This window comes from Carcharhinus amblyrhynchos, chromosome 32, assembly GCF_965287045.1.
Source record: "Carcharhinus amblyrhynchos chromosome 32, sCarAmb.v2.hapA, whole genome shotgun sequence".
Taxonomy (NCBI): domain Eukaryota; kingdom Metazoa; phylum Chordata; class Chondrichthyes; order Carcharhiniformes; family Carcharhinidae; genus Carcharhinus; species Carcharhinus amblyrhynchos.
In genome coordinates, this window is record NC_137355.1 from 16878597 (window position 1) to 16901838 (window position 23242).

Genomic DNA, 23242 nt, shown 5'->3' on the forward strand with positions numbered 1-23242 from the left:
AGCTGGGGTGGGGTGGGGGTGGTGCAGAGCTGGTTCCTGTGGGTAGGGCAGGATCAGTACTCGGTGATACATGTCTGAAATGCCGAGGGAGCAGTTAACTGCGGATACAGCGCGCTTCCAACACTCTGTAATCTCGAATACAGTCCTCATTGTCAAACAACCTGTTCATTCTGCCCGCAGCAATGTTAGATCCCTTACCCGGAGTTTTACCATTTAAAAGGACGCCAGGTCCCTTCTTTTTGTTGTTGAGAGAATTGGGATTAAATAATTGGTGAGTGGCAAGTTTAATACTTTGGAATCAGCTACCAAATCTTGATACACATCTCCTTTAAAACCCTATCCTGTACATTGATGGAATGTAATCTGTTCACATTTGGGGTAATTTACTTTGGACGAGGAAGCGAATTTTTTCCCCTTGTTTCTGAGACAAATTGTGGGTGAATTTACAATGCTGATCCAACCAGTTCCACAATGTAACTGACTGCAACCAAACACCTTCACAATCCCTCCCTACTCCCTCACTCACTCCTCCTCCCCCTCACCCCCTCACTCTCCCCTCCTCTCACTGCTCTCCCCTTCAGTCACTCAACCCTCCCTCACTCCTCTCCCCCTTCCTACCTCCCCCTCACTCACTCCCCCATCTCCCCCTCATTCACTCTCTCTCCCCTTCATTGGCTCCCCCTCCCCATCACTCACTCCCCCTCCCCCTTACACACTCTCTCCTCTTCCCCTTACTCACTCCCTCCTTTCCTCCCCCTCACTTCCCCTCTCCACCTCATGCACTCCTCTCATTCCTTTCCTCTCCCTTCTCCCCCTCACTCATATCCCTCATCCCCCTCCTCCTCATTCACTCCTCACTCACTCCCCATCACTCACCCCTCCTCACTCACTCCCTCCCCTCTCTCCCTCACTCAACCCCCTCCTTCTCATTCACCCATCACTCCCCCCCTCACTCCCCCTCTCCACTCACTCCCCCTCTTCCCCTCACTGACCCCCCTCAACCTCACTCACTCCCCCTTTCCCCCTCACTCACTCCCCCTCTCCCCCTCGCTCACTCCCCCCTCCCCCTCACTCACTCCCCCTCTCATCCCCACTCACTCCCCCTCCCCCTCACACTCCCTCCTTTCCCCTTCAATCACTCCCCCTCCCCCTTACACAACCCCTCATCTCCCCCTTACTCACTCCCCCTCTCCACCTCATGGACTCCCCCTCTCTCCCTCATTCACTGCCCCCTCTCCCCCTTGCTGACACCCCCCTCTCCCTAACTCACCCCCCTCCTCCTCATGCACCCCTCACTCACTCCCCTCTCCCCCCTCACTCACCGCCCCCCACTCATTCTGCCCTTCTACACTCCCTCACTCCCCCCACCTCCCTCCCTCCCCTCCCACTCCCCCTTCCCCCCATTCTGCACCCCCCCCCTCAACTCCACTCCCACACACCAACCCCTTGATTTGGTGAAAATAATCTCCGACAGGCATCAATAATTGTTCAAGAGAATCTTGTCCAAACCCAGAGAAACATTGTCCTGATCATAGCGTGGACTCCAAGAAGAGAGAACACACTGTGGAAAAACAATAAACACAAATTAAATTGAACTATTTGCTTCAAAATTAAACTCTGGGATAAAAGAAATGGAAGAAAGATTTATTTTTGAATTGCAAAGTCAAGATAGGGTTGCAGGAGTTGGAAGGTTGAGAATCTTTTACCTCTGCTGGGGCCACTGGTCCCCAGATGTCATTCGGTTCCAATTTCAAAACACCCCAAGATTTAAAAGCAATCATTGATCTAAAAAAAAATAGTTCCTACAGGGAATAAGAGCTGGGATCATCGTCAGCAGATGATGGGAGTTCCTTTCAAAACACTCCTGGGTTGAAATGGGGTTCCTGCTCGGTCGATGGAAATTTGATCAGGATTTGACACTGGGACCAGTACAGTGGACCACCTCAAAGTAACTGGTGTTAACTTTAAAGACTAATTAACCCTTAGGTGACCCACACTGCACTAGCACTGATTTGATTTATTATTGTCACATGTACTGGGATACAGTGAAAAGTATTGTTTCTTGCGCGCTATGCAGACAAAGCATACCGTTCATAGGGTTTGTTTATTAGTCACAAGTAAGGCTTGCATTCACACTGTAGCAAAGTTACTGTGAAAACACCCGAGTTGCCACACTCCGGCGCCCGTCCGGATACACTGCGGGAGAATATAGTATGACCAATGCACCAAACACCAGCACATCATTCGACTGTGGAAGGAAGCCGGAGGAAACCCACGTAGACAATGTGCAAATTCCACACAGACAGTGACCCGAGCTGGGGATCAAACTGGGGTCCCCAGTGCTGTGAGGCAGCAATGCTAACCATTGTGCCATGGGGAGAAGGAAGGAAGGGAGAATGTAGTGCAAATTAAACAAATATATATATTATTTTACACATTCTATCTATACATTTATATAGTATCATATACATAGTTGAATTATAAGGCATTATTTATGTAATGTTTTGTTACATATATTAAGGAAAATGTTACATTTTCTATATTGTATTCACAGATTTTGTAAATGTTTTTTATATTGCCGACGTGTTAGATATATACAGGATTGGGGGTGTCATTAAATAATAAAATACGACACTCAAAACATTGATTTAAATCCTGGAGTGTGACATAATTACTATGGCATTTTCTTTAATAATTCCATCACTTGGTCCATTATTTGGTTCAGAAATAGAACTCTTTTCAGAAGAGGTTGGATTTGTGGAGTTGCAATGGACAGTTTGTGTAACACTTCCATTATATTGGAATCTAGAATCCCTACAGTGTAGAAGGAGGTCATTTGGCCCATCGAGTCTGCAACGACTCTCTGACAGATCATCCCATCCAGGCCCTATTCCTATAACCATAGATATTTATCCTGCTAATCCACCTAACCTCCACATCTTTGGACACTAAGGACCAATTTAGCATTATCAATCCAACTAACCTGCACATCTTTGGACGCTATGGGGTAATTCAGCATGGCCAATCCACCTAACCTACTCATCCTTGGCCACTAAGGGGCAGTTTAGTATGGCCAATCCACCTAACCTGCACATCTTCGCATTGCTGGGATAGTTCACTAGAAGTGTTTGAATGCGATATTCCCCCAATCCATCACACAAACCAACCTCCCGTCCATTGACTCCTTCTACCCTTCTCATTTCTTCGGAAAAGCAACCAGTTTAATCAAGGACGCCACACACTCCAGGCATTCTGTTTCCCACCTTCTATCATCGGGAAAAAGATACAAAAGTCTGAGGTCACGTACCAACTGACTCAAAAACAGCTTCTTCCCTGCTGCCATCAGATTTTTGAATGAACCTATCTTATATTAAATTGATCTTTCTCTGCATCTTAGCTTTGACTATTACACTACATTCTGCACTCTCTCATTTCCTTCACTGTGAATGGTATGCTTTGTCCGCATAGCATGCAAGAAGCAATACTTTTCATCGTATACCAATACATGTGACAAGTATTCCTTCTCCCCTGTGTACTCTATGAACGGTATGCTTTGTCTGTATAGCACACAAAAAAAAACTTTTCACTGTATGTTAATGCATATGACAAGGATTCCTTCTCCCCCATGTACTCTATGAATGGTATGCTCTGTATAGCGCACAAGAAATAATGCTTTTCACGGTATCCCAACACATGTGACAATAATAAACTAAATCCAATCAATGCTAGTACGGTGTGAGTCACCTAAGGGTTAATTAGTCAATCCAGCTACTTTGAGGTGGTTCATTGTACTGGTCCCAGTGTCAAATCCTGATAAACATTCCATCGGCCGACCAGGAATCACATTTCAACCCAGGTGTGTTTTTAAAGGAAGTCCCATCATCTGCGGGTGAAAATCCCTGCCCCTATTCCCTGCGAAAAGTATCTTTTCTTCAGGTCAATGATTTTCAAGTTTTGATGCGCTTTGAAATCAAAACTGAATGACATCTGGGGGCCAGTGGCCCTGTCAGAAAAGCTCACTTATTAGTGTCACAAGTTGGCTTACATTAACACTGCAATGAAGTTACTGTGAAAATCCCCTAGTCGCCACACTCCGACGCCTATTCGGGTACACTGAGGGAGAACTTAGCATGGCTAATACACCCTAACCAGCATGTCTTTTGGACTGTGGGGGGGGGAAACCAGAGCACCCGGAGGAAACCCACGCAGACACGGGGAGAAGGTGCAGACTCCACATAGGCAGTGACCCAAGCTGGGAACCAAACCCGGGTCCCTGGCGCTGTGAGGCAGCAGTGCTAACCATGATCTCACCGTGCCATCCAATCTTACAACTTCAGCAGCCCTATTTTAACCGACAGTTAAAAATAAAATAGTCTTTCTTCCTTCTGTTCATCCCAGAGTTTAATTTTGAAGCAAATGGTTAATTTAATCCGAGTTTGTGGTTTTTCACAGTGCATCCTTCCTCACTTGGGTATTTTCTGACTGATGTACCAATCTAGGCCGTGCTGAGTCTGGGCAAGCGGATCTGGTCCATATCCAACTGGAAACTAACTTGAAATCAAAACCTGTAGTGATTAATTCCCAAGGAGATCATCCAACAACAAATATCTGGGTGGAGACAAGTGATGATGTGGAGATGCCAGCGTTGGATTGGGGTAAACATAGTAAGAAGACTCACAACACCAGGTTAAAGTCCAGCAGGTTTATTTGGACTTTAACCTGGTGTTGTGAGTCTTCTTATGGAGACAAGTGGCCAAGAAATGACACGGAGATTTCGCAATCTCTGTCCCTGCCCTTTTTTATTTAACTATTCCCGTATTGGATTACTTCCAGGTCTCGAGGCGCTTTGTGACTAGAAGTGAACCACATCTGGGAGGACCAGTGCCCTGTCAGAAGGGGAGGAGTGGCTTCCAGGCATGGCACCAACCATCCTGTGGAGACTATTGATGAGTGGATGGATTCACCTCTCTCTGCTCACACTCAGCTGTAAGTAATAAACCCCTCTGTCCAGATAAGGGAATGGATTTAGTCATAGCATGATGCAGTACAGAAAGAGGCCATTCTGCCAAAAGTGCTCATGCTAGCTCTTTGGTGGACCTATCCAGTTACTTAGCTGACCATAAGACATAGAAGCAGAAGTAGGCCATTTGGCCCATCATGTCTGCTCTGCCATTCTGAGATCATAGAATCCCTATAATATAGAAGGAGGCCATTCGGCCCATTGTTTCTGCACTGAGTCTCCAATAAAGCATCTTTCCCAGACCCTATACCCATAACCTCGCATATTTACTCCTCTAATCCCCCTAACCTACACATCTTGGACACTAAAGGATAATTTAGCATGGCCAATCCACCTAACCTACACATCTTTGGACACTAAGGTGGCAATTTAGCACGGCCAACACACTTACCTTGCATATCTTGGGACACTAAAGAGCAATTTAGCATGTCCTATCTACCTAACCCACACATTTTTGGAGCATGGAAGGAAACCGGAGCACCTGGAGGAAACCCACACAGACATGGGGAGAATGTGCAGACTCTGCACGGACAGTGACCCAAGCCAGGAGTCAAACCCAGGTCCCTGGTGCTGTAAGGCAGTAGTGCTAACCACTGTGCCGCCTTCATGTCTGCTCTGATATACTAATGGTCAACTCCCCCTTTCCTGCCTTATCTCCATAACTCTCAATTCCCTTACTGGTTGTCTTCAGTGGGTGACCCCTTTACTCTGAGATTATGCCCTCTGGATCCAGACTCTCCCACAAGGGGAAACCAACCTCTCGGCATCTACCCTCTCAAAGCCTCCTTGAAAACCTTATATCTTCATAGCATCCCTACAGTACAGAAGGAGGCCATTTGGCCCATCAAATCTGTACCGACTACAATCCCATCCAGGCCCCATTCCCGTAAACCCACACATTTACCCTGCTAATTCCCCTGACACTAGGGTCAATTTAGCATGGCCCATCCACCTAACCCGCATATCTATGGACTGTGGGAAGAAACTGGAGCACCCGGAGGAAACCCACGCAGACACAGGGAGAATGTGCAAACTCCACACAGAGAGTAACCCAAGCCAGGAATTGAACCTGGGTCGCTGGCGTTGTGAGGCAGAATGCTAACCACTGTGCCAGCGTGCCACCCATGTTCACTCCCCATAATCCTGCAATCTTTACCCCTTCAAATATTAATTGTATTACAAATATTTTCAATTTTTTTAAAAGTCCCATTATTGTTCAGTGATTTATAAATCATTTTTCTCACATGAACATTTTGATTCCCTTACTAAGCAGATCACGATGTGTAGGTTTCATTTGTCAACCTTTAATCTTTTCATGTGAAATGTGTTTAATTCAAGTGATTAATCCAAGGACTTTCTCCCGAATAATTGAATGCTTTTTCTCCCCCAAGCCACTCAGAATAATATTAACTGGGAGATACAGAGATACGATGGATGGTACAACAATCTTGCCTTTCAGAATCGAGGGTCAGCGGGTAAGACACAATCTCCTGAACAATTCCTTAGTTTTGATTCACAAGCAACTAATAGTTTAAGTTTCAAGTTTATTTATGTCACAAGTCAGCTCACATTAACACTGCAATGATGTTACTGTGAAAACCTCCTCATCGCCACACTCCGGCACTTGTCTGGGTACACTGAGGGAGAATTTAACACCCTAACCAGCACGTCTTTCAGACTGTGGGCGGAAACTGCAGCACCCGAAGGAAACCCATGTAGACATGGGGAGAATGTGCAAACTCCATACAGGCAGTGACCCAAGCCGAGAATCGAATCCCGATCCCTGGCGCTGTGAGGCAGCAGTGCTAACCACTGTGTCACCGTGCTGAGTTTGCTCTCAGAAGGTAGAGTGGGGGTGGAGAAATGGGGGTGGTGACATTTTCCATGGGAAGCCAAAACTTCACTGCCTTATCCTCCTTTTAAAGTTTGTGTGTGTGGTTATTATGAGGATAGATTGAAACTCACTCATGACGCTCTCAGGAGCAAATTGCTCATTAACCCTTGCTGTCCGTCCCCACGGCGACCAATGGATGTTTGGGTCTGGGGACCAATGGGCAGAGTACTGACTACAGAATGAGTCTGTCTTCACAATGGAGGGATTCCACAATATTCGGGCACACGTCATGTTCTGCCTTCGTACCTGCACTAACACCCGCTGGAAAAACTTGTCCAGAATCTTGCTCCGTTGCTGTTTAGTCACCGCTTCTTTTAAGATTGTTTCTGACTCATTTCCACCAGGCACAGTCATATCTCATTGCCCTCCAGGTGGAGAGCAACTAGAGAATGTGCCTGTGATGACTTCAGCCAGGCTAATGAGGTTGGTTTGCTCGAGCATGAACTTCCTGATGAGTGCTAATTGATGGCTAAATCAGGGAGCCTCATGCTCCCTATTTAATGCAGGTGTGTCAGACTCCCAGGCTGCATTCAGCAGGGAGCAACTGGAGAGCTGGTTGTGTACAGATATGTGGTGTAAATAAAGTAACCTGGTGACGGGACCTATGCCTCCATAGAGTTATTACAGTGCCAATTCTGTACAGACAGTAACCCAAGCCAGGAATCGAACTTGGATCCATAGTGCTGTATATAGAATTGTGCTGCAGTTTAAAATAGTTCAAAACATTTAGGTTCAACATTAATATTGGTGACGCTCAATATGAAATGAGTAGACCTTGAATATGATCTTCAATTGGATATGTTATTAGCTTTAGTCGGTATGCACTCCCCAATGCCTTCGTATCAGTCACGTTCTAAAATCCTGCTTCTTGAGTTACATCAGTTATTTGAGTTACATCAGTTATTAATGCTACATGACTGATTTCACAACCTATTGTTATCACAGTAGGGTACCTGTCTATTCACTGGTTGATTTTTTAAAAAAAAGTCGCTCATGGGATGCAGGCTTCACTAGTTAGGCTAACATAAGGTGGAGATGCCGGCGTTGGACTGGGGTGGGCATAAGAGGAAGTCTCACAGCACCAGATTAAAGTCCAACAGGTTTATTTGGAATTATGAGCTTTCAGAGCATTGCTCCTTTATCAGGGGACTCACCCGAAGAAGGAGCAATGCTCCAAAAGCTCGTGTTTCCAAATAAACCTGTTGGACTTTAACCCGGTGCTGCGAGACTTCTTACTAGGTTAACATATATTGTTCATCCCTAATTGCCTGTGAGGAGGTGGGGTGGTGAGCCATTGTCTTAAACCACTGCAGTCCATGTAGGGTCACCCACAATGTGTGTGGCGGGGGGGGGGTGAGTTCCAGAATTTTGACCCTGTCACAGTGAAGGAATGGTGATATATCTCCAAGTAGGATGGTAAGTGGCTTAGAGGGGAGCTCACAGGTGGTGGTGTTCCCATGTGTCTGTTGCCTCTGTCCTTCTAAATGGTGGAGGTCACAGGTTTGGAAGGTGTTGTTGAAGGCGAGTTGCTACAGTGCATCTTGTAGATGGTACACCCTATGTGTCGGTGGTGGAGAGAGCAAATGTTTATAGCAGTGGATGGGGTGCCAGGCGAGCGGGGCTGCTTTGTCCTGGATGATGTTGAACTTCTCGAGTGTTGTTGGAGCTGCACCCATCCAGGCAAGTGGGGACTATTCCATCACACTCCTGTCCTCTGCCTTGTAGATGGTGGACAAGTTCTGGGGAATCAGAAGATGAGTTACTGACAGCTCCAAACAAACCTCCCCTTCCCACCCCAGCCCAGCCCGGAACAAAAAAATCCGATTGCACGGGGCACTTCTTCAGGAATCGGGTTTATGGAGCTGAGAATTCTCCCAACTCTGTGCACCTGGCACGAGGGTGAAATCTCAAACCTAGCTTTCAAATCCAGATTTTATTAATTGAACATATTCAAGAGGCGGCTGGATATAGTACTAGGGGTGAGTGGGATCGACGGTTATGGGGAGAGAGCAGGATTAGGCTATTGAGTTGGACAATCAGCCATGATTGTGATGAATGGCTGAGCAGACTCGAAGGGCCAAATGGCCTCCTCCTGCTCCTATCTTTTATATTTCTGTGAATTTAAACTCCACCAGTTGCGGTGGTAGGATTTGAACCCACGTCCCTGAGATATTAGTCTGGGTGTCCAGATTAATAATCCAGTGACATCCCCACCAATGTCACCATCTCCTCCCTTTCGCATTGGTACAACTGCTCACCTTAAACCACCTCCGTGTCTTTTATTGAAAGATTGGACTTTGCAATGTGAACGGGGCTTTTAGTCTGAGGTAGTGACAGGCAGACAATTGGCAGCAGCAAGGGGTGACGACCTGCTGTGTCTCAGCTCAACGCAAGACATAGTCTCAGCTCAATGCAAGACATAGTGAATCAAAGAATCCCTATAGTGCAGAAGGAGGCCATTCGGCCCATCGCTTCTGCACCGACAACAATCCCACACAGACCCTACTCCCACAACCCCTCATATTTACCCTGCTAACCCCCCTGACACGAAGGAGCAATTTAGCATGACCAGTCCACCTAACCTGCACATCTCTGGACCGTGGGAGGAAACCGGAGCACCCGGAGGAAACCCACGCAGACACAGGGGGAATGTGCAGACTCCAAACAGACAGTGACCCAAGTGGGGAATCGAACCGGTGTCCCTGACGCTGGGGAGGCAGCAGTGCTAACTCACTGTGCCACCGTGTGGAGAAGGAAGGTGAACAGCCTACAGCAGAGAGTGTGGTAACTCAGGGATCAAATGACGATGGTGACTCTTGTTGTTACGTGTCTCAATCCAGCCCAGTGCGCTGTGCTGTATATCTGAGATTAAACCACCTCGTTTTCTATGTTTCTAGAAGATGGGATGAGAATATTGAATTCGATGGTCAGCCATGATTAAAATGAATGGTGGAGCAGGTATGAAGGGCCAAATGGCCTAGTCCTGCTTCTAGTTTCTATATTTCAGCCAACTCCCATTCTTAGTAAGTCCCCAGTGTGATGGGCGTTTGTTTATGGACTATTCACGGAAACTTACTCCCCCTATTGCTCTCCACGATCTGCTTATTTCTAATGGAACAGACTGCAAGGATATATTCATTATAGCACATTTTTAGTCAAAAGGGTGGCACGGTGGCGCAGTGGTTAGCGCTGCTGCTTCACAGCGCCAGGGACCCGGCTTGGGTCACTGTCTGTCTGGAGTCTGCACGTTCTCCCCGTGTCTGCATCAGTTTCCTCCGGGTGCTCCGGTTTCCTCCCACAGTCCAAAGGATGTGCTGCTTGTGTGCATTGGCCATATTAAAGTCTCCCTCAGTGTACCCGAACAGGCACCAGAGTGTGGCGACTAGGGGATTTTCACAGTAACTTCATTGCAGCGTTAATGTAAGCCTACTTGTGACACTAATAAACTTTAAATTTTCCCTTAGAAAATTTTCCTTAAATTTTCCGAACAGGTGCCGGAGTGTGGCGCATGAGGGATTTTCACAGTAACTTCATTGCGGCGTTAATGTAAGCCTACTTGTGACACTAACAAACTTTTCAATGTACCCAAACAGGCATCGGAGTGTGGCGATTAGGAGATTGTCACAGTAAATTCATTGCAGTATTAATGTGAGCCTATTTGTGACAGTAACAAATAAACTTAAAAACAAAATGCCCTCCTTGTGGCTGTTGTCTGAAGGTCGCTGTTTTATCTGCAGGATCTCCTTTTGTGCGCCTGTTGCCTGCTCGTTATGCTGATGGAGTTTACCGGGCTTTGAGGGAGCCGGAAGTCCCCAACGCACGGATCATCAGTAATCTAATCTCAAATGGAACATCAGGACTTCAATCCAATGACAATAAGACTGTGCTGAGTGTCTTCTTTGGTAAGGACAGCGAGATGTGAGGATACCGGCAGCTCCGATCGTGGGAACGTGGGAAGGAGCTGCCTCGGGTTGCTGTCTGAATCTAGTTGGGCTTTCAATCTAATTACAAAACCTTCACCCCCACAATTATTACACCTACACTGACCAGAGGAAACCTTTCTCCTTGATTCATTCAATCTCTTTTGCTGATCCGCTTAATAGAACTGGACAGTGACCACCCCTATATTTGTCACTGCGTGTATCTATTCAAGCTGTATATTTGGGATTTACCACTTCACTCCTGTCTCGCTTCTGAAAGCAATCTTGAGTCTTGTGCCTCAGTTTATAATCAGAGAAGAACCATGGAATCCCTACAGTGCAGGAAGAGGCCACTCAGCCCATCGAGCCTGCACCGACTCTCTGAAAGAGCATCCCACTCAGGCTCTCCTTAACTCCACACATTTAGCATGGCCATTCCACCTAACCTTCATATCTTTGAACACAATGGGGCAATTTAGCACGGCCAATCGAATTAATCCGCACATCTTTGGATTCTGGAAGGAAACCGGAGCACCCGGAGGAAACCCACGCAGATACAAGGAGAATGTGTAAACTGCACACAGACAGTGACCCAACCCGGGAATTGAACCTGGGTTTCCTGGTGCTAACCACTGTGCCACTGTGTCAACTGTGTTGCTCTTTGAACAGGAATTAACCATTCACAATAAATAAAAACAGGACATTGCTGGATAAACTCAGCAGGTCTGGCAGCAACTGTGGAAAGAGAAACAGAGTTAACGTTTTACCTCGGTATAACTCTTCTATAGGTTGGTACTAGGTAGTAGAGTCATTGAAACCATAGAAACCTTACAGTGGAGAAGGAGGCCATTTGACCCATCGAGTCTGCACTGACAACAATCCCACTCCAGGCCCTATCCCGTCAACCGTACGCATTTATCCCTCTAACCTACACATCCCAGGAGTGTAAGGGAGAATTTAGCGTGGCAATCAATCTAACCAGCACTTCTTCTGACTGTGGGAGGAAACTGGAGCACCCGAAGGAAACCCACGCAGACACGGGGAGAATGTGCAAACTCCACACAGACAGTGACCCAAGCTGGGAATCGAACTCAGGTCCCTGGTGCTGTGAGGCAGCAGCGCTAATCATTGTGCCACCGTGCCGCCTCATATGGACACAAAACATTGAACGGGAATTATAGCAGGAGAGGCACGGACTATCTGTTGACCTCAGACAGAATTTTCCGATGTTGTGACGAGTGTGGTCGGAAAAGCCCAGCCATTAACTTTCGTTTCTCTCTCCATAGACACTGCCAGACCTGCTGAATCTATCCAGCATTTTCTGTATTTGTTTCAGAGTTTCAGCATCTGTTGTGATTTGCCTTTATTACCAGCTTATAATTTGTTTTTAAATGAGTGACACAGTGGTTAGCACTACTGCCTCATAGCGCCATGGTCCCAGGTTCAATTCTGGCCTTGGGTCGGTGCGGAGTTTGCACATTCTCCCCGTGTTTGCGTGGGTTTCCTCCGGGTGCTCCGATTTTTTTCCCACACTCAAAGATGTGCAGGTTAGGTGGATTGGTCATGCTAAATTGTCCCTTAGTGTCTAAAGATGTGCAGGTTAGATGGATTGGCCATGCTAAATTGTCCCTTAGTGTCTAAAGATGTGCAGGTTAGATGGATTTGCCATGCTAAATTGCCCCTTAGTGTCTAAAGATGTGCAAGTTAGATGGATTGGCCATGCTAAATTGTCCCTTAGTATCCAAAGATGTGCAGGTTAGATAGATTGGCCATGCTAAATTGTCCCTTAGTGTCTAAAGATGTGCAGGTTAGATGGATTGGCCATGCTAAATTGTCCCTTAGTGTCTAAAGATGTGCAGGTTAAGTGGATTGCCATGCTAAATTGTGCCTTAGCATCCAAAGATGTGCAGGTTAAGTGGATTGCCCATGCTAAATTGTCCCTTAGTATCCAAAGATGTGCAGGTTAAGTGGATTGCCCATGCTAAATTGTGCCTTAGCATCCAAAGATGTGCAGGTTAAGTGGATTGCCCATGCTAAATTGTCCCTTAGTATCCAAAGATGTGCAGGTTAAGTGGATTGCCCATGCTAAATTGTGCCTTAGCATCCAAAGATGTGCAGGTTAAGTGGATTGCCCATGCTAAATTGTCCCTTAGTATCCAAAGATGTGCAGGTTAAGTGGATTGCCCATGCTAAATTGTCCCTTAGTGTCTAAAGATGTGTAGTTTAGGTGGATTGGCCATGCTAAATTACCCCTTAGTCAGGGGGACTAGCAGGGTAAATTCATGGCGTTACAGGAATAGGGCCTGGGTGGGATTGAGGATGATACAGGTTTGATGGGTTGAATGGTTTCCTTCTGTACTGTAGGGATTCAATGAAGTTCTAAGAGAGCTGATGGGATAACTAACCTATTCCAAACTTCCACAGGTTACCATGTCATGCATGAGATTCTGGACACAAGATACTCGGCCTGCCCTCCTGAGTTTATGAATGTTCCAATTCCACACGGTGACTCAGTGTTTGACCCCAATGGGACGGACAACGTGAGGCTACTATTTGAACGAAGTGAGTGGGACAGCCACTCAGGACACAGCCCCAACAACCCACGGATACAGGTAAGAGGAGTGTGTAGAGAAGAAGGGAAAGCAATGCAGTCTGAACCTTTAACAAACGCATACCAATCGAAAATACCTTACCAAGTGCCCGTCCCTAAGGATTGACACATGAAGAGAGACTGGGTCAACTGGTCTTGTACTCACTGGAGTTTAGCAGAATGAAAGGGGAAACATACAAAATCCTGATGGGACTGGAACATGCCAGACGCGGGAAGAATGTTCCCAATATTGGGGAAGTCCAGAACCAGGAGGGTGACAGTCCAAGAATAAGGGACAAGCCATTCAGGACAGATGAGAAAGAACTTCTTCACTCAGAGGGTTGTGAACCTGTGGAATTCATGATCACAGAAAGCTGTTAGGGGCCAGGTCTTTAGATATGTTCAAGAGGGAGCTGTATTTCTTTTATTCATTTGGGGGACATGGGTGTCGCTGGCTGGGCCAGCATTTATTGCCCTTCCCTAGTTGCCCCTTGAGAAGGTGGTGGTGAGCTGCCTTCTTGAATCGCTGCAGTCCATGTGCTGTGGGTTGACCCACAATGCCATTAGGGAGGGGATTCCAGGATTTTGACCCAGTGACTGCGAAGGAACGGCCGATATATTTCCAAGTTGGGATGGTGAGTAGCTTGGAGGGGAACTTGCAGTTGGTGGTGTTCCACATGTATCCCATGTGTCCTTCGAGGTGGAAGTGGTCATAGGTTTGGAAGGTGCTGTGGCCCTTGAACTAAAGGGATCAAAGGGTCTGGAGAGAAAGTGGGACTGAGATACTTAAAGTGCATGGTTAGCCATGGTCATATTGAATAGAATACATATGGAATCCTACAGTGCAGAAACAGGCCATTTGGCCCATCGAGTCTGCACCAACCATTACCCCGCCTAGGCCCTATCCCCACATATTTACCCACTAATCCCTCTAACCTATGCATCCCGGGACACTAAGGGCAATTTAGAATGGCCAATCAACTAGCCTGCACACCTTTGGACTGTGGGAGGAAACCGGAACACACGAAGGAAATCCACACAGACCACAGGGAGAATGTGTAAACTCCACACAGACAGTGACCCAAGCTGGGACTCGAACCCAGGTCCCTGGAGTTGTGAAGCAGCAGTGCTAACCACTGTGCTACCGTCCATATGGTGGGGTATGTTTCTCCAGAAGGAACTCTTCAAATGCAGACAATAAAAAAAACAAAATTTACTCCAACTTATAAATCAAAGACAGGGTTTAATAAAGAAATTTCATTAACCCGAACTTGGGACCACGCCCTGGGCCAATCCAAGCTCCCCACAATTCCCAACAGGTTCTTATTTATAGTGAGTCAGCTGACCATCAATCATACTGTGATTGGTTCCATGGTTTATTGGGCCAGCTGACCCTTACAGCTTGTTACCATTGGCCACATTACATCTGATACAAAGTTGTGGCTGGTTACATTCTGACAGTGCGGAATCGAGGGGCCGAATGGCCAAATCCTGCACCTATTTTCTATGTTTTAATGCCTTAAATTCCTTCAGTCCTGCTGCACATTTGCACCTGTAATAAGAGTCACTGTGCATGAAATGAAATAATTCTTTGTGAAGCTATTGAGATAGCACTGAGAGCAAAAAAAAGAGATGGGAAATGCGAAGCCTCTTAATTTTTTTTTTCAGTGTGAGGTTGGATATACAAGCCTTATTGCAAATGATTTATTTTAAATTATTCCATTATTAGCCTAACTTTTATGTTGATTTACATACACAGTTACTTTCAATATTAGTCATGAAAACGTTTGCTTGGTTATAAGACATCTACTTCTGGAGTTGAGGCTGAAGGACTGAGAATTTAGTACATTAATTTGAAGCCAGTAGAATTTTGGCACATGACCCACTATGTGATGATACTGCGCCTTTAAGAAATGCCTTTATATCATATTTCTTGTAGGGGGAATGTTTAAAATTCATCTCTGTTTACATGGTGCTGATTTGTCTATGCCAGGCAGCTCACATAAAAGTTTATTTATTAGTTACATGTAGGCTTACATTCACACCACAATAAAGTTACTGTGAAAATCCCCTAGTCACCACGCTTCAGTGCCTGTTCAGGTACACCGAAAGATAATTTAGCTTGGCCAATTCACTTAACCTGCGCACCTTTGGACTGTGGGAGGAAACCAGAACACCCGGAGGAAACACAAGCAGACACGGGGAGAACTCCACACACACAGTAATCCAAGTTGGGAATCGAACCCGGGTCCTTGGCTTTGTGAGACAGCAGTGCTAACCACTGTGCCCATGTTGAGAATGCAGGGTAATGATTGTTTTTAAGTGGGAATGAATTTGTTTTAATCTCAGTGAATGCATTTTTGTTTCTTTTGGCTTTTCCCCTGCGCTTTGAGAGTTGGATTTTGGTTGATTGGCAGATACAGAGTTCTGTGAATGGGCAGAGTGCAGGAAAAACACAAAGTGCTGTCTTATTTTAAAACACTCAGTTTCTACCTGATCCTGAAAGAGGCAAGAGGTCTCTCTCTTTCTCTCTGTTTCACTCTTCAGAGGTGTACAAGAAACTATACCTGTTAACAAGTGCAAGCACGTAAGTCTGTGTGTCACCAACTAATTTTGAAGAGGTGTTTAAGTCTATAAAAAGAAACTAACAGAGATAGGTTAGCAGTTAAGAGTTGTATGTTTAAGCATTTCAATGGGTAAAAGTGAAGGTAATTAATTTGTTATAGTTAAACTTTATTGTTAAATAAAGTTTGTGTTAATACAAGCTTCCTGATGTGTCAATAGAATACATTATATTTTACTGGAGTGAAACACATTATCCTCTTACTAAGGTCAAAACAAAAATAAAATGTTGGGGTCTAGTCAGGCTTCATAGCATACTTTGGGGCTTCTGCTCTGGTACCCTAACTACAGCAATGATTAGCACTGCTGCCTCCCAGTGCCAGGGACCCGGCTTCAATTCCTGGCTTGGGTCACTGTCTGTGCGGAGTCTGCACACGTTACTCTGGTGTCTCGCTATGTCTCTGTGGGTTTCCTCTGGGTGCTCTGGTTTCCTCCCACAAGTCCAAAGATAAGCGGTTTAAGTGGATTGGCCATGCTAAATTGCCCCTTAGTGTCAGGGAGACTAGCTGGGTAAATGTGTGGGGTTATGGGGACAGGGCCTGGGTGGGATTGTGGTTCATACAAACTCAATGGGCCAAATGTCCTCCTTCTGCATGGTAGGATTCTATGATTATTGGGGCTGGAATGAAGGGTGAAAGGATGACTAGCAAATGTAGCTCCTAAAAGGAGGGCAAAGATGGAAGGGAGCAGGTTGTATCAGGGATAGACAGATGAATAAAGAGTTGAACATTGCGCCAGGAGAGAAGTAGATCTGGTGGACCTTGCAACATTTCCCTTCATCTTTGGAAATTGCTAACTAATTTTGATTTGTTCCTGGTGATTTCTAACAGGTCAATGAAGTTACTGCCTGGATTGATGGAAGCTCCATCTATGGATCTTCTCATTCTTGGTGTGATGAACTACGCTCTTTTTCTGGTGGCCGCCTTGCTTCTGGCTCGGACCCACTGCTTCCCAAACCAAGCACTGGGAAGTTGCCGATGTGGAATCCTCCAGACCCATCCACCGGCCAGACTGGACTCCAAGGATTTTACGGTAAATATTCAACATTGTAAATTTGTGCAAATTTACAATGACTAACCTCGTACAGGGGAACCAAACTGACCAGATTTGTATTGAGAAACCAACTGTCTACAGCTTTGGCATAGTGCTTTATCACTGGACTAGTATCCCACAGATCCCAGATAATGATTTGGTGACTTGGATTCAAATCCTACCATGGCAGATGGTGAAATCTGAATTCAATAAAGATCTGGAATTAAAAGTCTATTTTTTTTTATTAAGTCATGGGACATGGCCATTGCTAGCTGGGTATCATTTACTGCTCAACCCTAATTGGCCTTGTTCAGCTGGCAATTGTGAGTCAACCACATTGCTGTGGCTCTGGAGTCACATGTAGGCCAGACCGGGTAAGGACAGCAGATTTCCTTCCCTAAAGGACATTAGTAAACCAGATGGGTTTTTCCGATAATGGTTTCATGGTCATCAGTAGATTCTTAATTCCAGATATTTTTATTGAATTCAAATTCCACCGTCTGCCATGGCAGGATTTGAACCCGGGTCCCCAGAACATTAGCTGAGTGTTTCTAGATTAATAGTTTATCGATAGTACCACTAGGCCATCGCTGCCCCTTACCATGAGCATGAAACCATTGTCGATTGTTAGAAAAACACATCTGGTTTACCAATGTCCTTTAGGGAAGGAAATCTGTCGTCCTTACCCGGTCTGGCCTACTTGCGACTCCAGGCCCACTGCAATGTGGTTGACTCTTAACTGCCCCTCTGAAATGGTCCTAGCAAGTCACCCAGTTGACTTAGGGATGGGTGACAAATGTTGATCCAGCCAGTGATGCCCATATCCCATGAACAAATTAAAAACAAACACCTGTGGACAGAATTGTAGCTAGATTATTTGGATCCAAAACCATTACCTTTGTCTCAGGCGCTGCGTTTATCCAAAATTTTCACTTTTTAATCACATAGAATCAAAGTCAGTTTTCTGTGGCACCTCCAGTTTTCACAGGATGTTACAATCATAGAATCCCTACAGTGCAGAAGGAGGCCATTTGACCCATCGAGCCTGCACTGACCACAATCTCACCAGACCCTATCCCTGAAACCTCACGTATTTACCCCTAACACAAAGGGACAATTTAGTATGGCCAATCCTCCTAACCGGCACATTTTTTTGATTTGATTTATTATTGTCACATGTATTAATATGCAGTGAAAAGTATTGTTTCTTACGCGCTTTACAGACAAAGCGTACCATACATAAAGAAGGAAGGCAGCCAACTCTTCCAGAAAGGTGTCAAACATGGTGGCACAGTGGTTAGCACTGCTGCCTCACAGCGCCAGGGACCCAGGTTCAATTCCTGGCTTGGGTGGAGTTTGCACATTCTCCCTGTGTCTGCGTGGGTTTCTTCCGGGTGCTCCAATTTCCTCCCACAGCCCAAAGGTAAGCAGGTTAGATGGATTTGTGATGCTAAATTGCCCCTTAGTGTCCAAAGATGTGCAGGTTAGGTGGCTTGGCCATGCTAAATTGTCCCTGATTGTATCCTGCTCCACACACTCTTCAAAGCAGCACTCTCCAAAGCGACTCTGGCACGCAGCAGTTGTTTAACGGCAATTTGATTGTGTTCTAGATTTTGGAAACGCAATAGCCAATGAAAGCCCATTCATCATGGCGGAGAGCGTCATCTGGTTCCGGTATCACAATGCCCTGGCTTCCAAATTCGGAGCCCAGAACCCCTCGTGGACTGATGAAGATATTTTCCAGCACGCCAGAAAGTGGGTGATTGCTTCTCTGCAGGTAACTCACCGGAAAAAAATGGCAAATGTAAAGCGGGTTTGTGTTTTCTCAGTGTCTCTAAGGTGTCGAAAAGCAGGAAAATCAGTTATAAAACCATCATACTGCACCCAGAAAGAGGCCTTTGGCCCATTGTGTCTGTGTCAGCCATCAAGCGTCTATCAAATCCTGTTTTCCTTTTACCGATTCGTAATTGTCCCTGGAGAAGGTGGTAAGTGCTTGCCCTGAACCGCCGCAGTCCTGATGGTGTAGGTACAGCCACAGTGCTATAAAAGGAAAATACTGCAGATTGGGAATCTGAAATGATATCAGAAAAATGCTGAAAAATCGCAGCAGGTCTGGCAATGTTTGTGGATCTGATGTGGAGATGTTGGCGTTGGACTGAGGTAAACACAGTAAGAAGTCTCACAACACCAGGTTAAAGTCCAACCTGGTAACAAACGACACTAGCTTTCAGAGCACTGCCCCTTCGTCAGGTGAGTGGGAGTTCTATTCACAAACAGGGCATATAAAGACACAAACTCAAAAATGTTGATGTGACATGAACCCAAGATCCCGGTTGAGGCCTTCCTCATGTTTGCGGAACTTGGCTATCAGTCTCTGCTCAGCAACTCAGCGCTGTTGTGTGTTGTGACAAGATAGCAATGTAACACGTGTTAACTATCTCTAACCCCTACGACCTGCCCGGGCTCGCAAACTCCCACCAACTGTTCCGCCTGGAAACAATACACATCTCCCCAACCCGTGCTCAACACCCTCTCCACTCACACTCTCCGCACCTCCAACAGCCGACCACCTGCAAAGACTCGCATTCCAATCACCACCCTGCAAACTGAATCCGTGTCCCCACACGCCCCGTCCGTGAACAGAACTCCCACTCACCTAACAAAGGGGCAGTGCTCCGAAAGCTAGTGGCATTTGTTACCAAATAAACCTGTTGGACTTTAACCTGGTGTTGTGAGACTTCTTACAGTGTTTGTGGAGTGAGAATAGAGCCAACATTTTGAGTATGGATGACCCTTCATCAGATCTAGATGGTTACATAGGGCCACCATGGGAGGAACGGTGGTACAGTGGTTGGCACTGCTGCCTCACAATGCCAGGGACCCAGGTATGCAATTTCTCGAATGGAGAGAGATGATTACAGTCTCCTATAGCCCATGGCAAATGACCTCCCGACCAGTCACACCTGAGTGAGATCTTGTGCCATATCTCAAACATATATCTGACGTGCGCCAAAGTTACCCACGTTGTTTCAATGAGCACAATTTTCTTGGTAAATGTGAAAATAATTCTTTGACTCGGACAAACCTGTTTAATCTCTGTGCCCTCTAGCACCAAGGACATCTCTAGCCCAGAAGTACTGAGGCCAAACTTTTCTGCCCAAGGCCCACCAATGGTAACACCCCCCCCAACCAATGGTGAACCCCCTCCACCCCACCCCCACCCCCCACCCCCACCCCATCATCCACCCTCTAGTGTGTGTTTTGTGACAATGGAGAGTACAGGCAACAGAAAAAGCCATTGACCTCAGCGGGATTGGAAAATCCCACTGGCGTCAATATCGAGCCACCTCTTCTGGAAAACCCCAGAGCTGGAGCTGGAAAATTCCAGCCTTTGCTGTTCACAGCTCATGTTAAATGAGTTGATTTGATTTATTATTGCCACTGGGATACAGTGGAAAGTATTGTTTCTTGCGCGCTACACAGACAAAGCATACCCTTCATAGAGTACATAGGGGAGAAGGAAAGGAGAGAGTGCAGAATGTAGTGTTACAATCATAGCTAGGGAGCAGAGAAGGATCGGCTTAATATACAAGGTAGTCCTTGGAAACTCTGATGGCAGCAGGGTCTTGAGTTGGTCGGTATGTGACCTCAGACTTTTGTATCTTTTTCCCGATGGAAGAAGGCAGAAGAGAGAATGTACGAGGTGTGTGGGGTCCTTGATTAAGCTGGCTGCTTTTCCGAGGCAGTGGGAAGTGTAGATGGAGTCAATGGATGGGAGGTTGGTTTAAGTGATGGACTGAGCTTTGTAGTTTCTTGCGGTCTTGGTCAGAGCAGGAGCCATATCAAGCTGTGATAAATCCAGAAAAGATGCATTCTATGGCGCATCTGCAGCGCGCTTTGGAAGAAGGTGGAAGAGAGTATGTTTTGATTTGTTTTATTATTGTCACGTGTATTAACGTACAGTGTTTCTTGTGTGCTATACAGACATAGCATACCGTTCATAGAGAAGGAAAGGAGAGAGTGCAGAGTGTAGTGTTACAGTCATAACTATAGTAGGATAGTAGGACTAGGGGGCATAGCCTCAAGATAAAGCGGGGGCGGTTTAGAACAGAGTTGAGGAGGAATTTCTTCACTCAAAGGGTGGTGAATCTCTGGAATTCTCTGCCCGTTGAAGTGGTGGAGGCTGCCTCGCTAAATATTTTTAAGACGCGGGTTGATGGGTTTTTGATGAGAGGGGGATTAAGGGTTATGGGGAGAGGGCGGGAATGTGGAACTGAGCCACGACAGATCAGCCATGATCTTATTGAATGGCGGGGCAGGCTCGAAGGGCTAGTTGGCCTACTCCTGCTCCTATTTCTTACGTTCTTATGTTCTTATAACTAGGGTGTAGAGAAAGATCAGCTTGATGCAAGGTAAGTCCATTCAAAAGTCTGATGGCAGCAGGGAAGAAGCTGTTCTTGAGTCGGTTGATGCGTAACCTCAGACTTTTGTACCTTCTTCCCGACTGAAGAACGTGGAAGAGAGAATGTCCGGGGTGCGTGGGGTCCTTAATTATGTCAGCTGCTTTTCCGAGGCAGTGGAAAGTGTAGACAGAGTCAATGGTTGGGAGGCTGGTTTGTGTGATGGATTGGGCTACATACATGATTTTTTTGTAGCTCCTTGCAGTCTTGGGCAGAGCAGGAGCCATACCAAGCTGTGATACAACCAGAAAGAATGCTTTCTATGATGCATCTGTACATGTTGGTGAGAGTCATAGCGGACATGCCAAATTTCCTTATGTCTGGTGTGCGTGGGGTCCTTGATTATGCTGGCTGCTTCCCCAAGACCGTGGGATGAGTAGACAGCTTCCCTCCCAAGTGTCGACCTTCTGACTAACCATGACCTCTCAATTTGCAGAACATTGTCTTTTATGAGTGGTTACCCACGAATCTGGAGAAAAACATACCCGCCTATTCTGGTAAGATATCAACAGCTCGATTATCTCAATTGCAAAAGTTTAAACAAGCAAAACTTGTCTGTTTTTCAATTCTGGCTTCTCAAATCTATCAATTATTTTCTGGTTTTCATAGGCTACAAGAAGTTTGTCGATCCTGGAATCTCACCAGAGTTTCAGGCTGCTGCTATAAGGTTCACTGCCAGTATGGTACCACCAGGAGTTTACATGAGGTAACAAGGAAACTATGTCACTGGCCAACGGTTATTTGCTTTTTTTATAATTCAATAAGGTATTGATTGGCCCCAAATGTCTCAAGATCCAGACTGAATTCATAACCCTTCCAGGAAAGAGTCAAACACGGCGGCTCAGTGCTTAGCACTGCTGCCTTACAGTGCCAAGGACCTGGGTTCATTTCCGGCCTTGGGTGACTGTCTGTGTGGAGTTTGGCCAAATGGACTTCTTCTGCACTCTATGCGTACAAGTCATAGAGCAATACAGGACCAAAAACAGGCCCAACTGGTCCACGATACCCTGCCAGGTGGTCCCAGTCGCCTGCATTTCCCTCTAATCCTTTCCCAGAGAATCCCTATAGTAGAGAAGGAGGCCATTTGGCCCATCAAATCTGCACTGACTGCAATCCCACCCAGGCCCCATTTCCGTAACCCCACACATTTGCCCCTGACACTAGGGTCAATTTGGCATGGCCAATCAACCTAACCCAACATCTTCAGACTGTGCGAGGAAACCGGAGCACCCAGAGGAAACCCACGCAGACACGGGGAGAATGTGCCAACTTCACACAGACAGCGACTGAGGCTGGCATTGAACCTGGGGCCCTAGTACCAGTGTGCCAACTACTGTGCCGCCGTGTTTGACTCCTTCCTGGAAGGGTTACCAATTCAGTACTTCCATGTACTTCTCCAAATGCTTTTTAAATGTTGCTATTGTACCCGCTTCAACCATCTCCTCTGGCAGCTCATTCCATACACACACCACGCTCTGCAGAAGAAGTCGCCCCTCGGATCCCTTTTAAATCTATCCCCTCTCACGTTAAACCAATGCCCTCCAGTTTTCAATTCCCCTTCCCTGAGATAAAGATTATGTGCGTTTATCCTATCTATGCCCCTCATGATTTTATCCACCTACAGTAAGGTCACCCCTCATTCTCCTATGTTCCAAGTGGACATGGGTTTAAGGTGTGCGGGGAAGAGTTTAGAGAAGATGCGTG

At 46.2% G+C, this 23242-nt stretch overlaps 1 protein-coding gene across 1 annotated transcript in view; it reads left to right on the forward strand.

The window, feature by feature from the left end:
• Positions 1-4868: 4868 nt before the first annotated feature.
• duox (dual oxidase) overlaps positions 4869-23242 on the forward strand; it is a gene marked incomplete at its 5' end in the record, with an annotated part of 82427 nt that continues 64053 nt past the window's right edge. The window contains 8 exons of the mRNA XM_080215995.1: positions 4869-4986; positions 6412-6495; positions 10652-10816; positions 13259-13446; positions 16877-17078; positions 18689-18855; positions 21975-22035; positions 22148-22244. Of these exons, the coding sequence (XP_080072121.1) occupies positions 4869-4986; positions 6412-6495; positions 10652-10816; positions 13259-13446; positions 16877-17078; positions 18689-18855; positions 21975-22035; positions 22148-22244 (1082 nt within the window). The remainder of the gene's footprint in view (positions 4987-6411; positions 6496-10651; positions 10817-13258; positions 13447-16876; positions 17079-18688; positions 18856-21974; positions 22036-22147; positions 22245-23242) is intronic.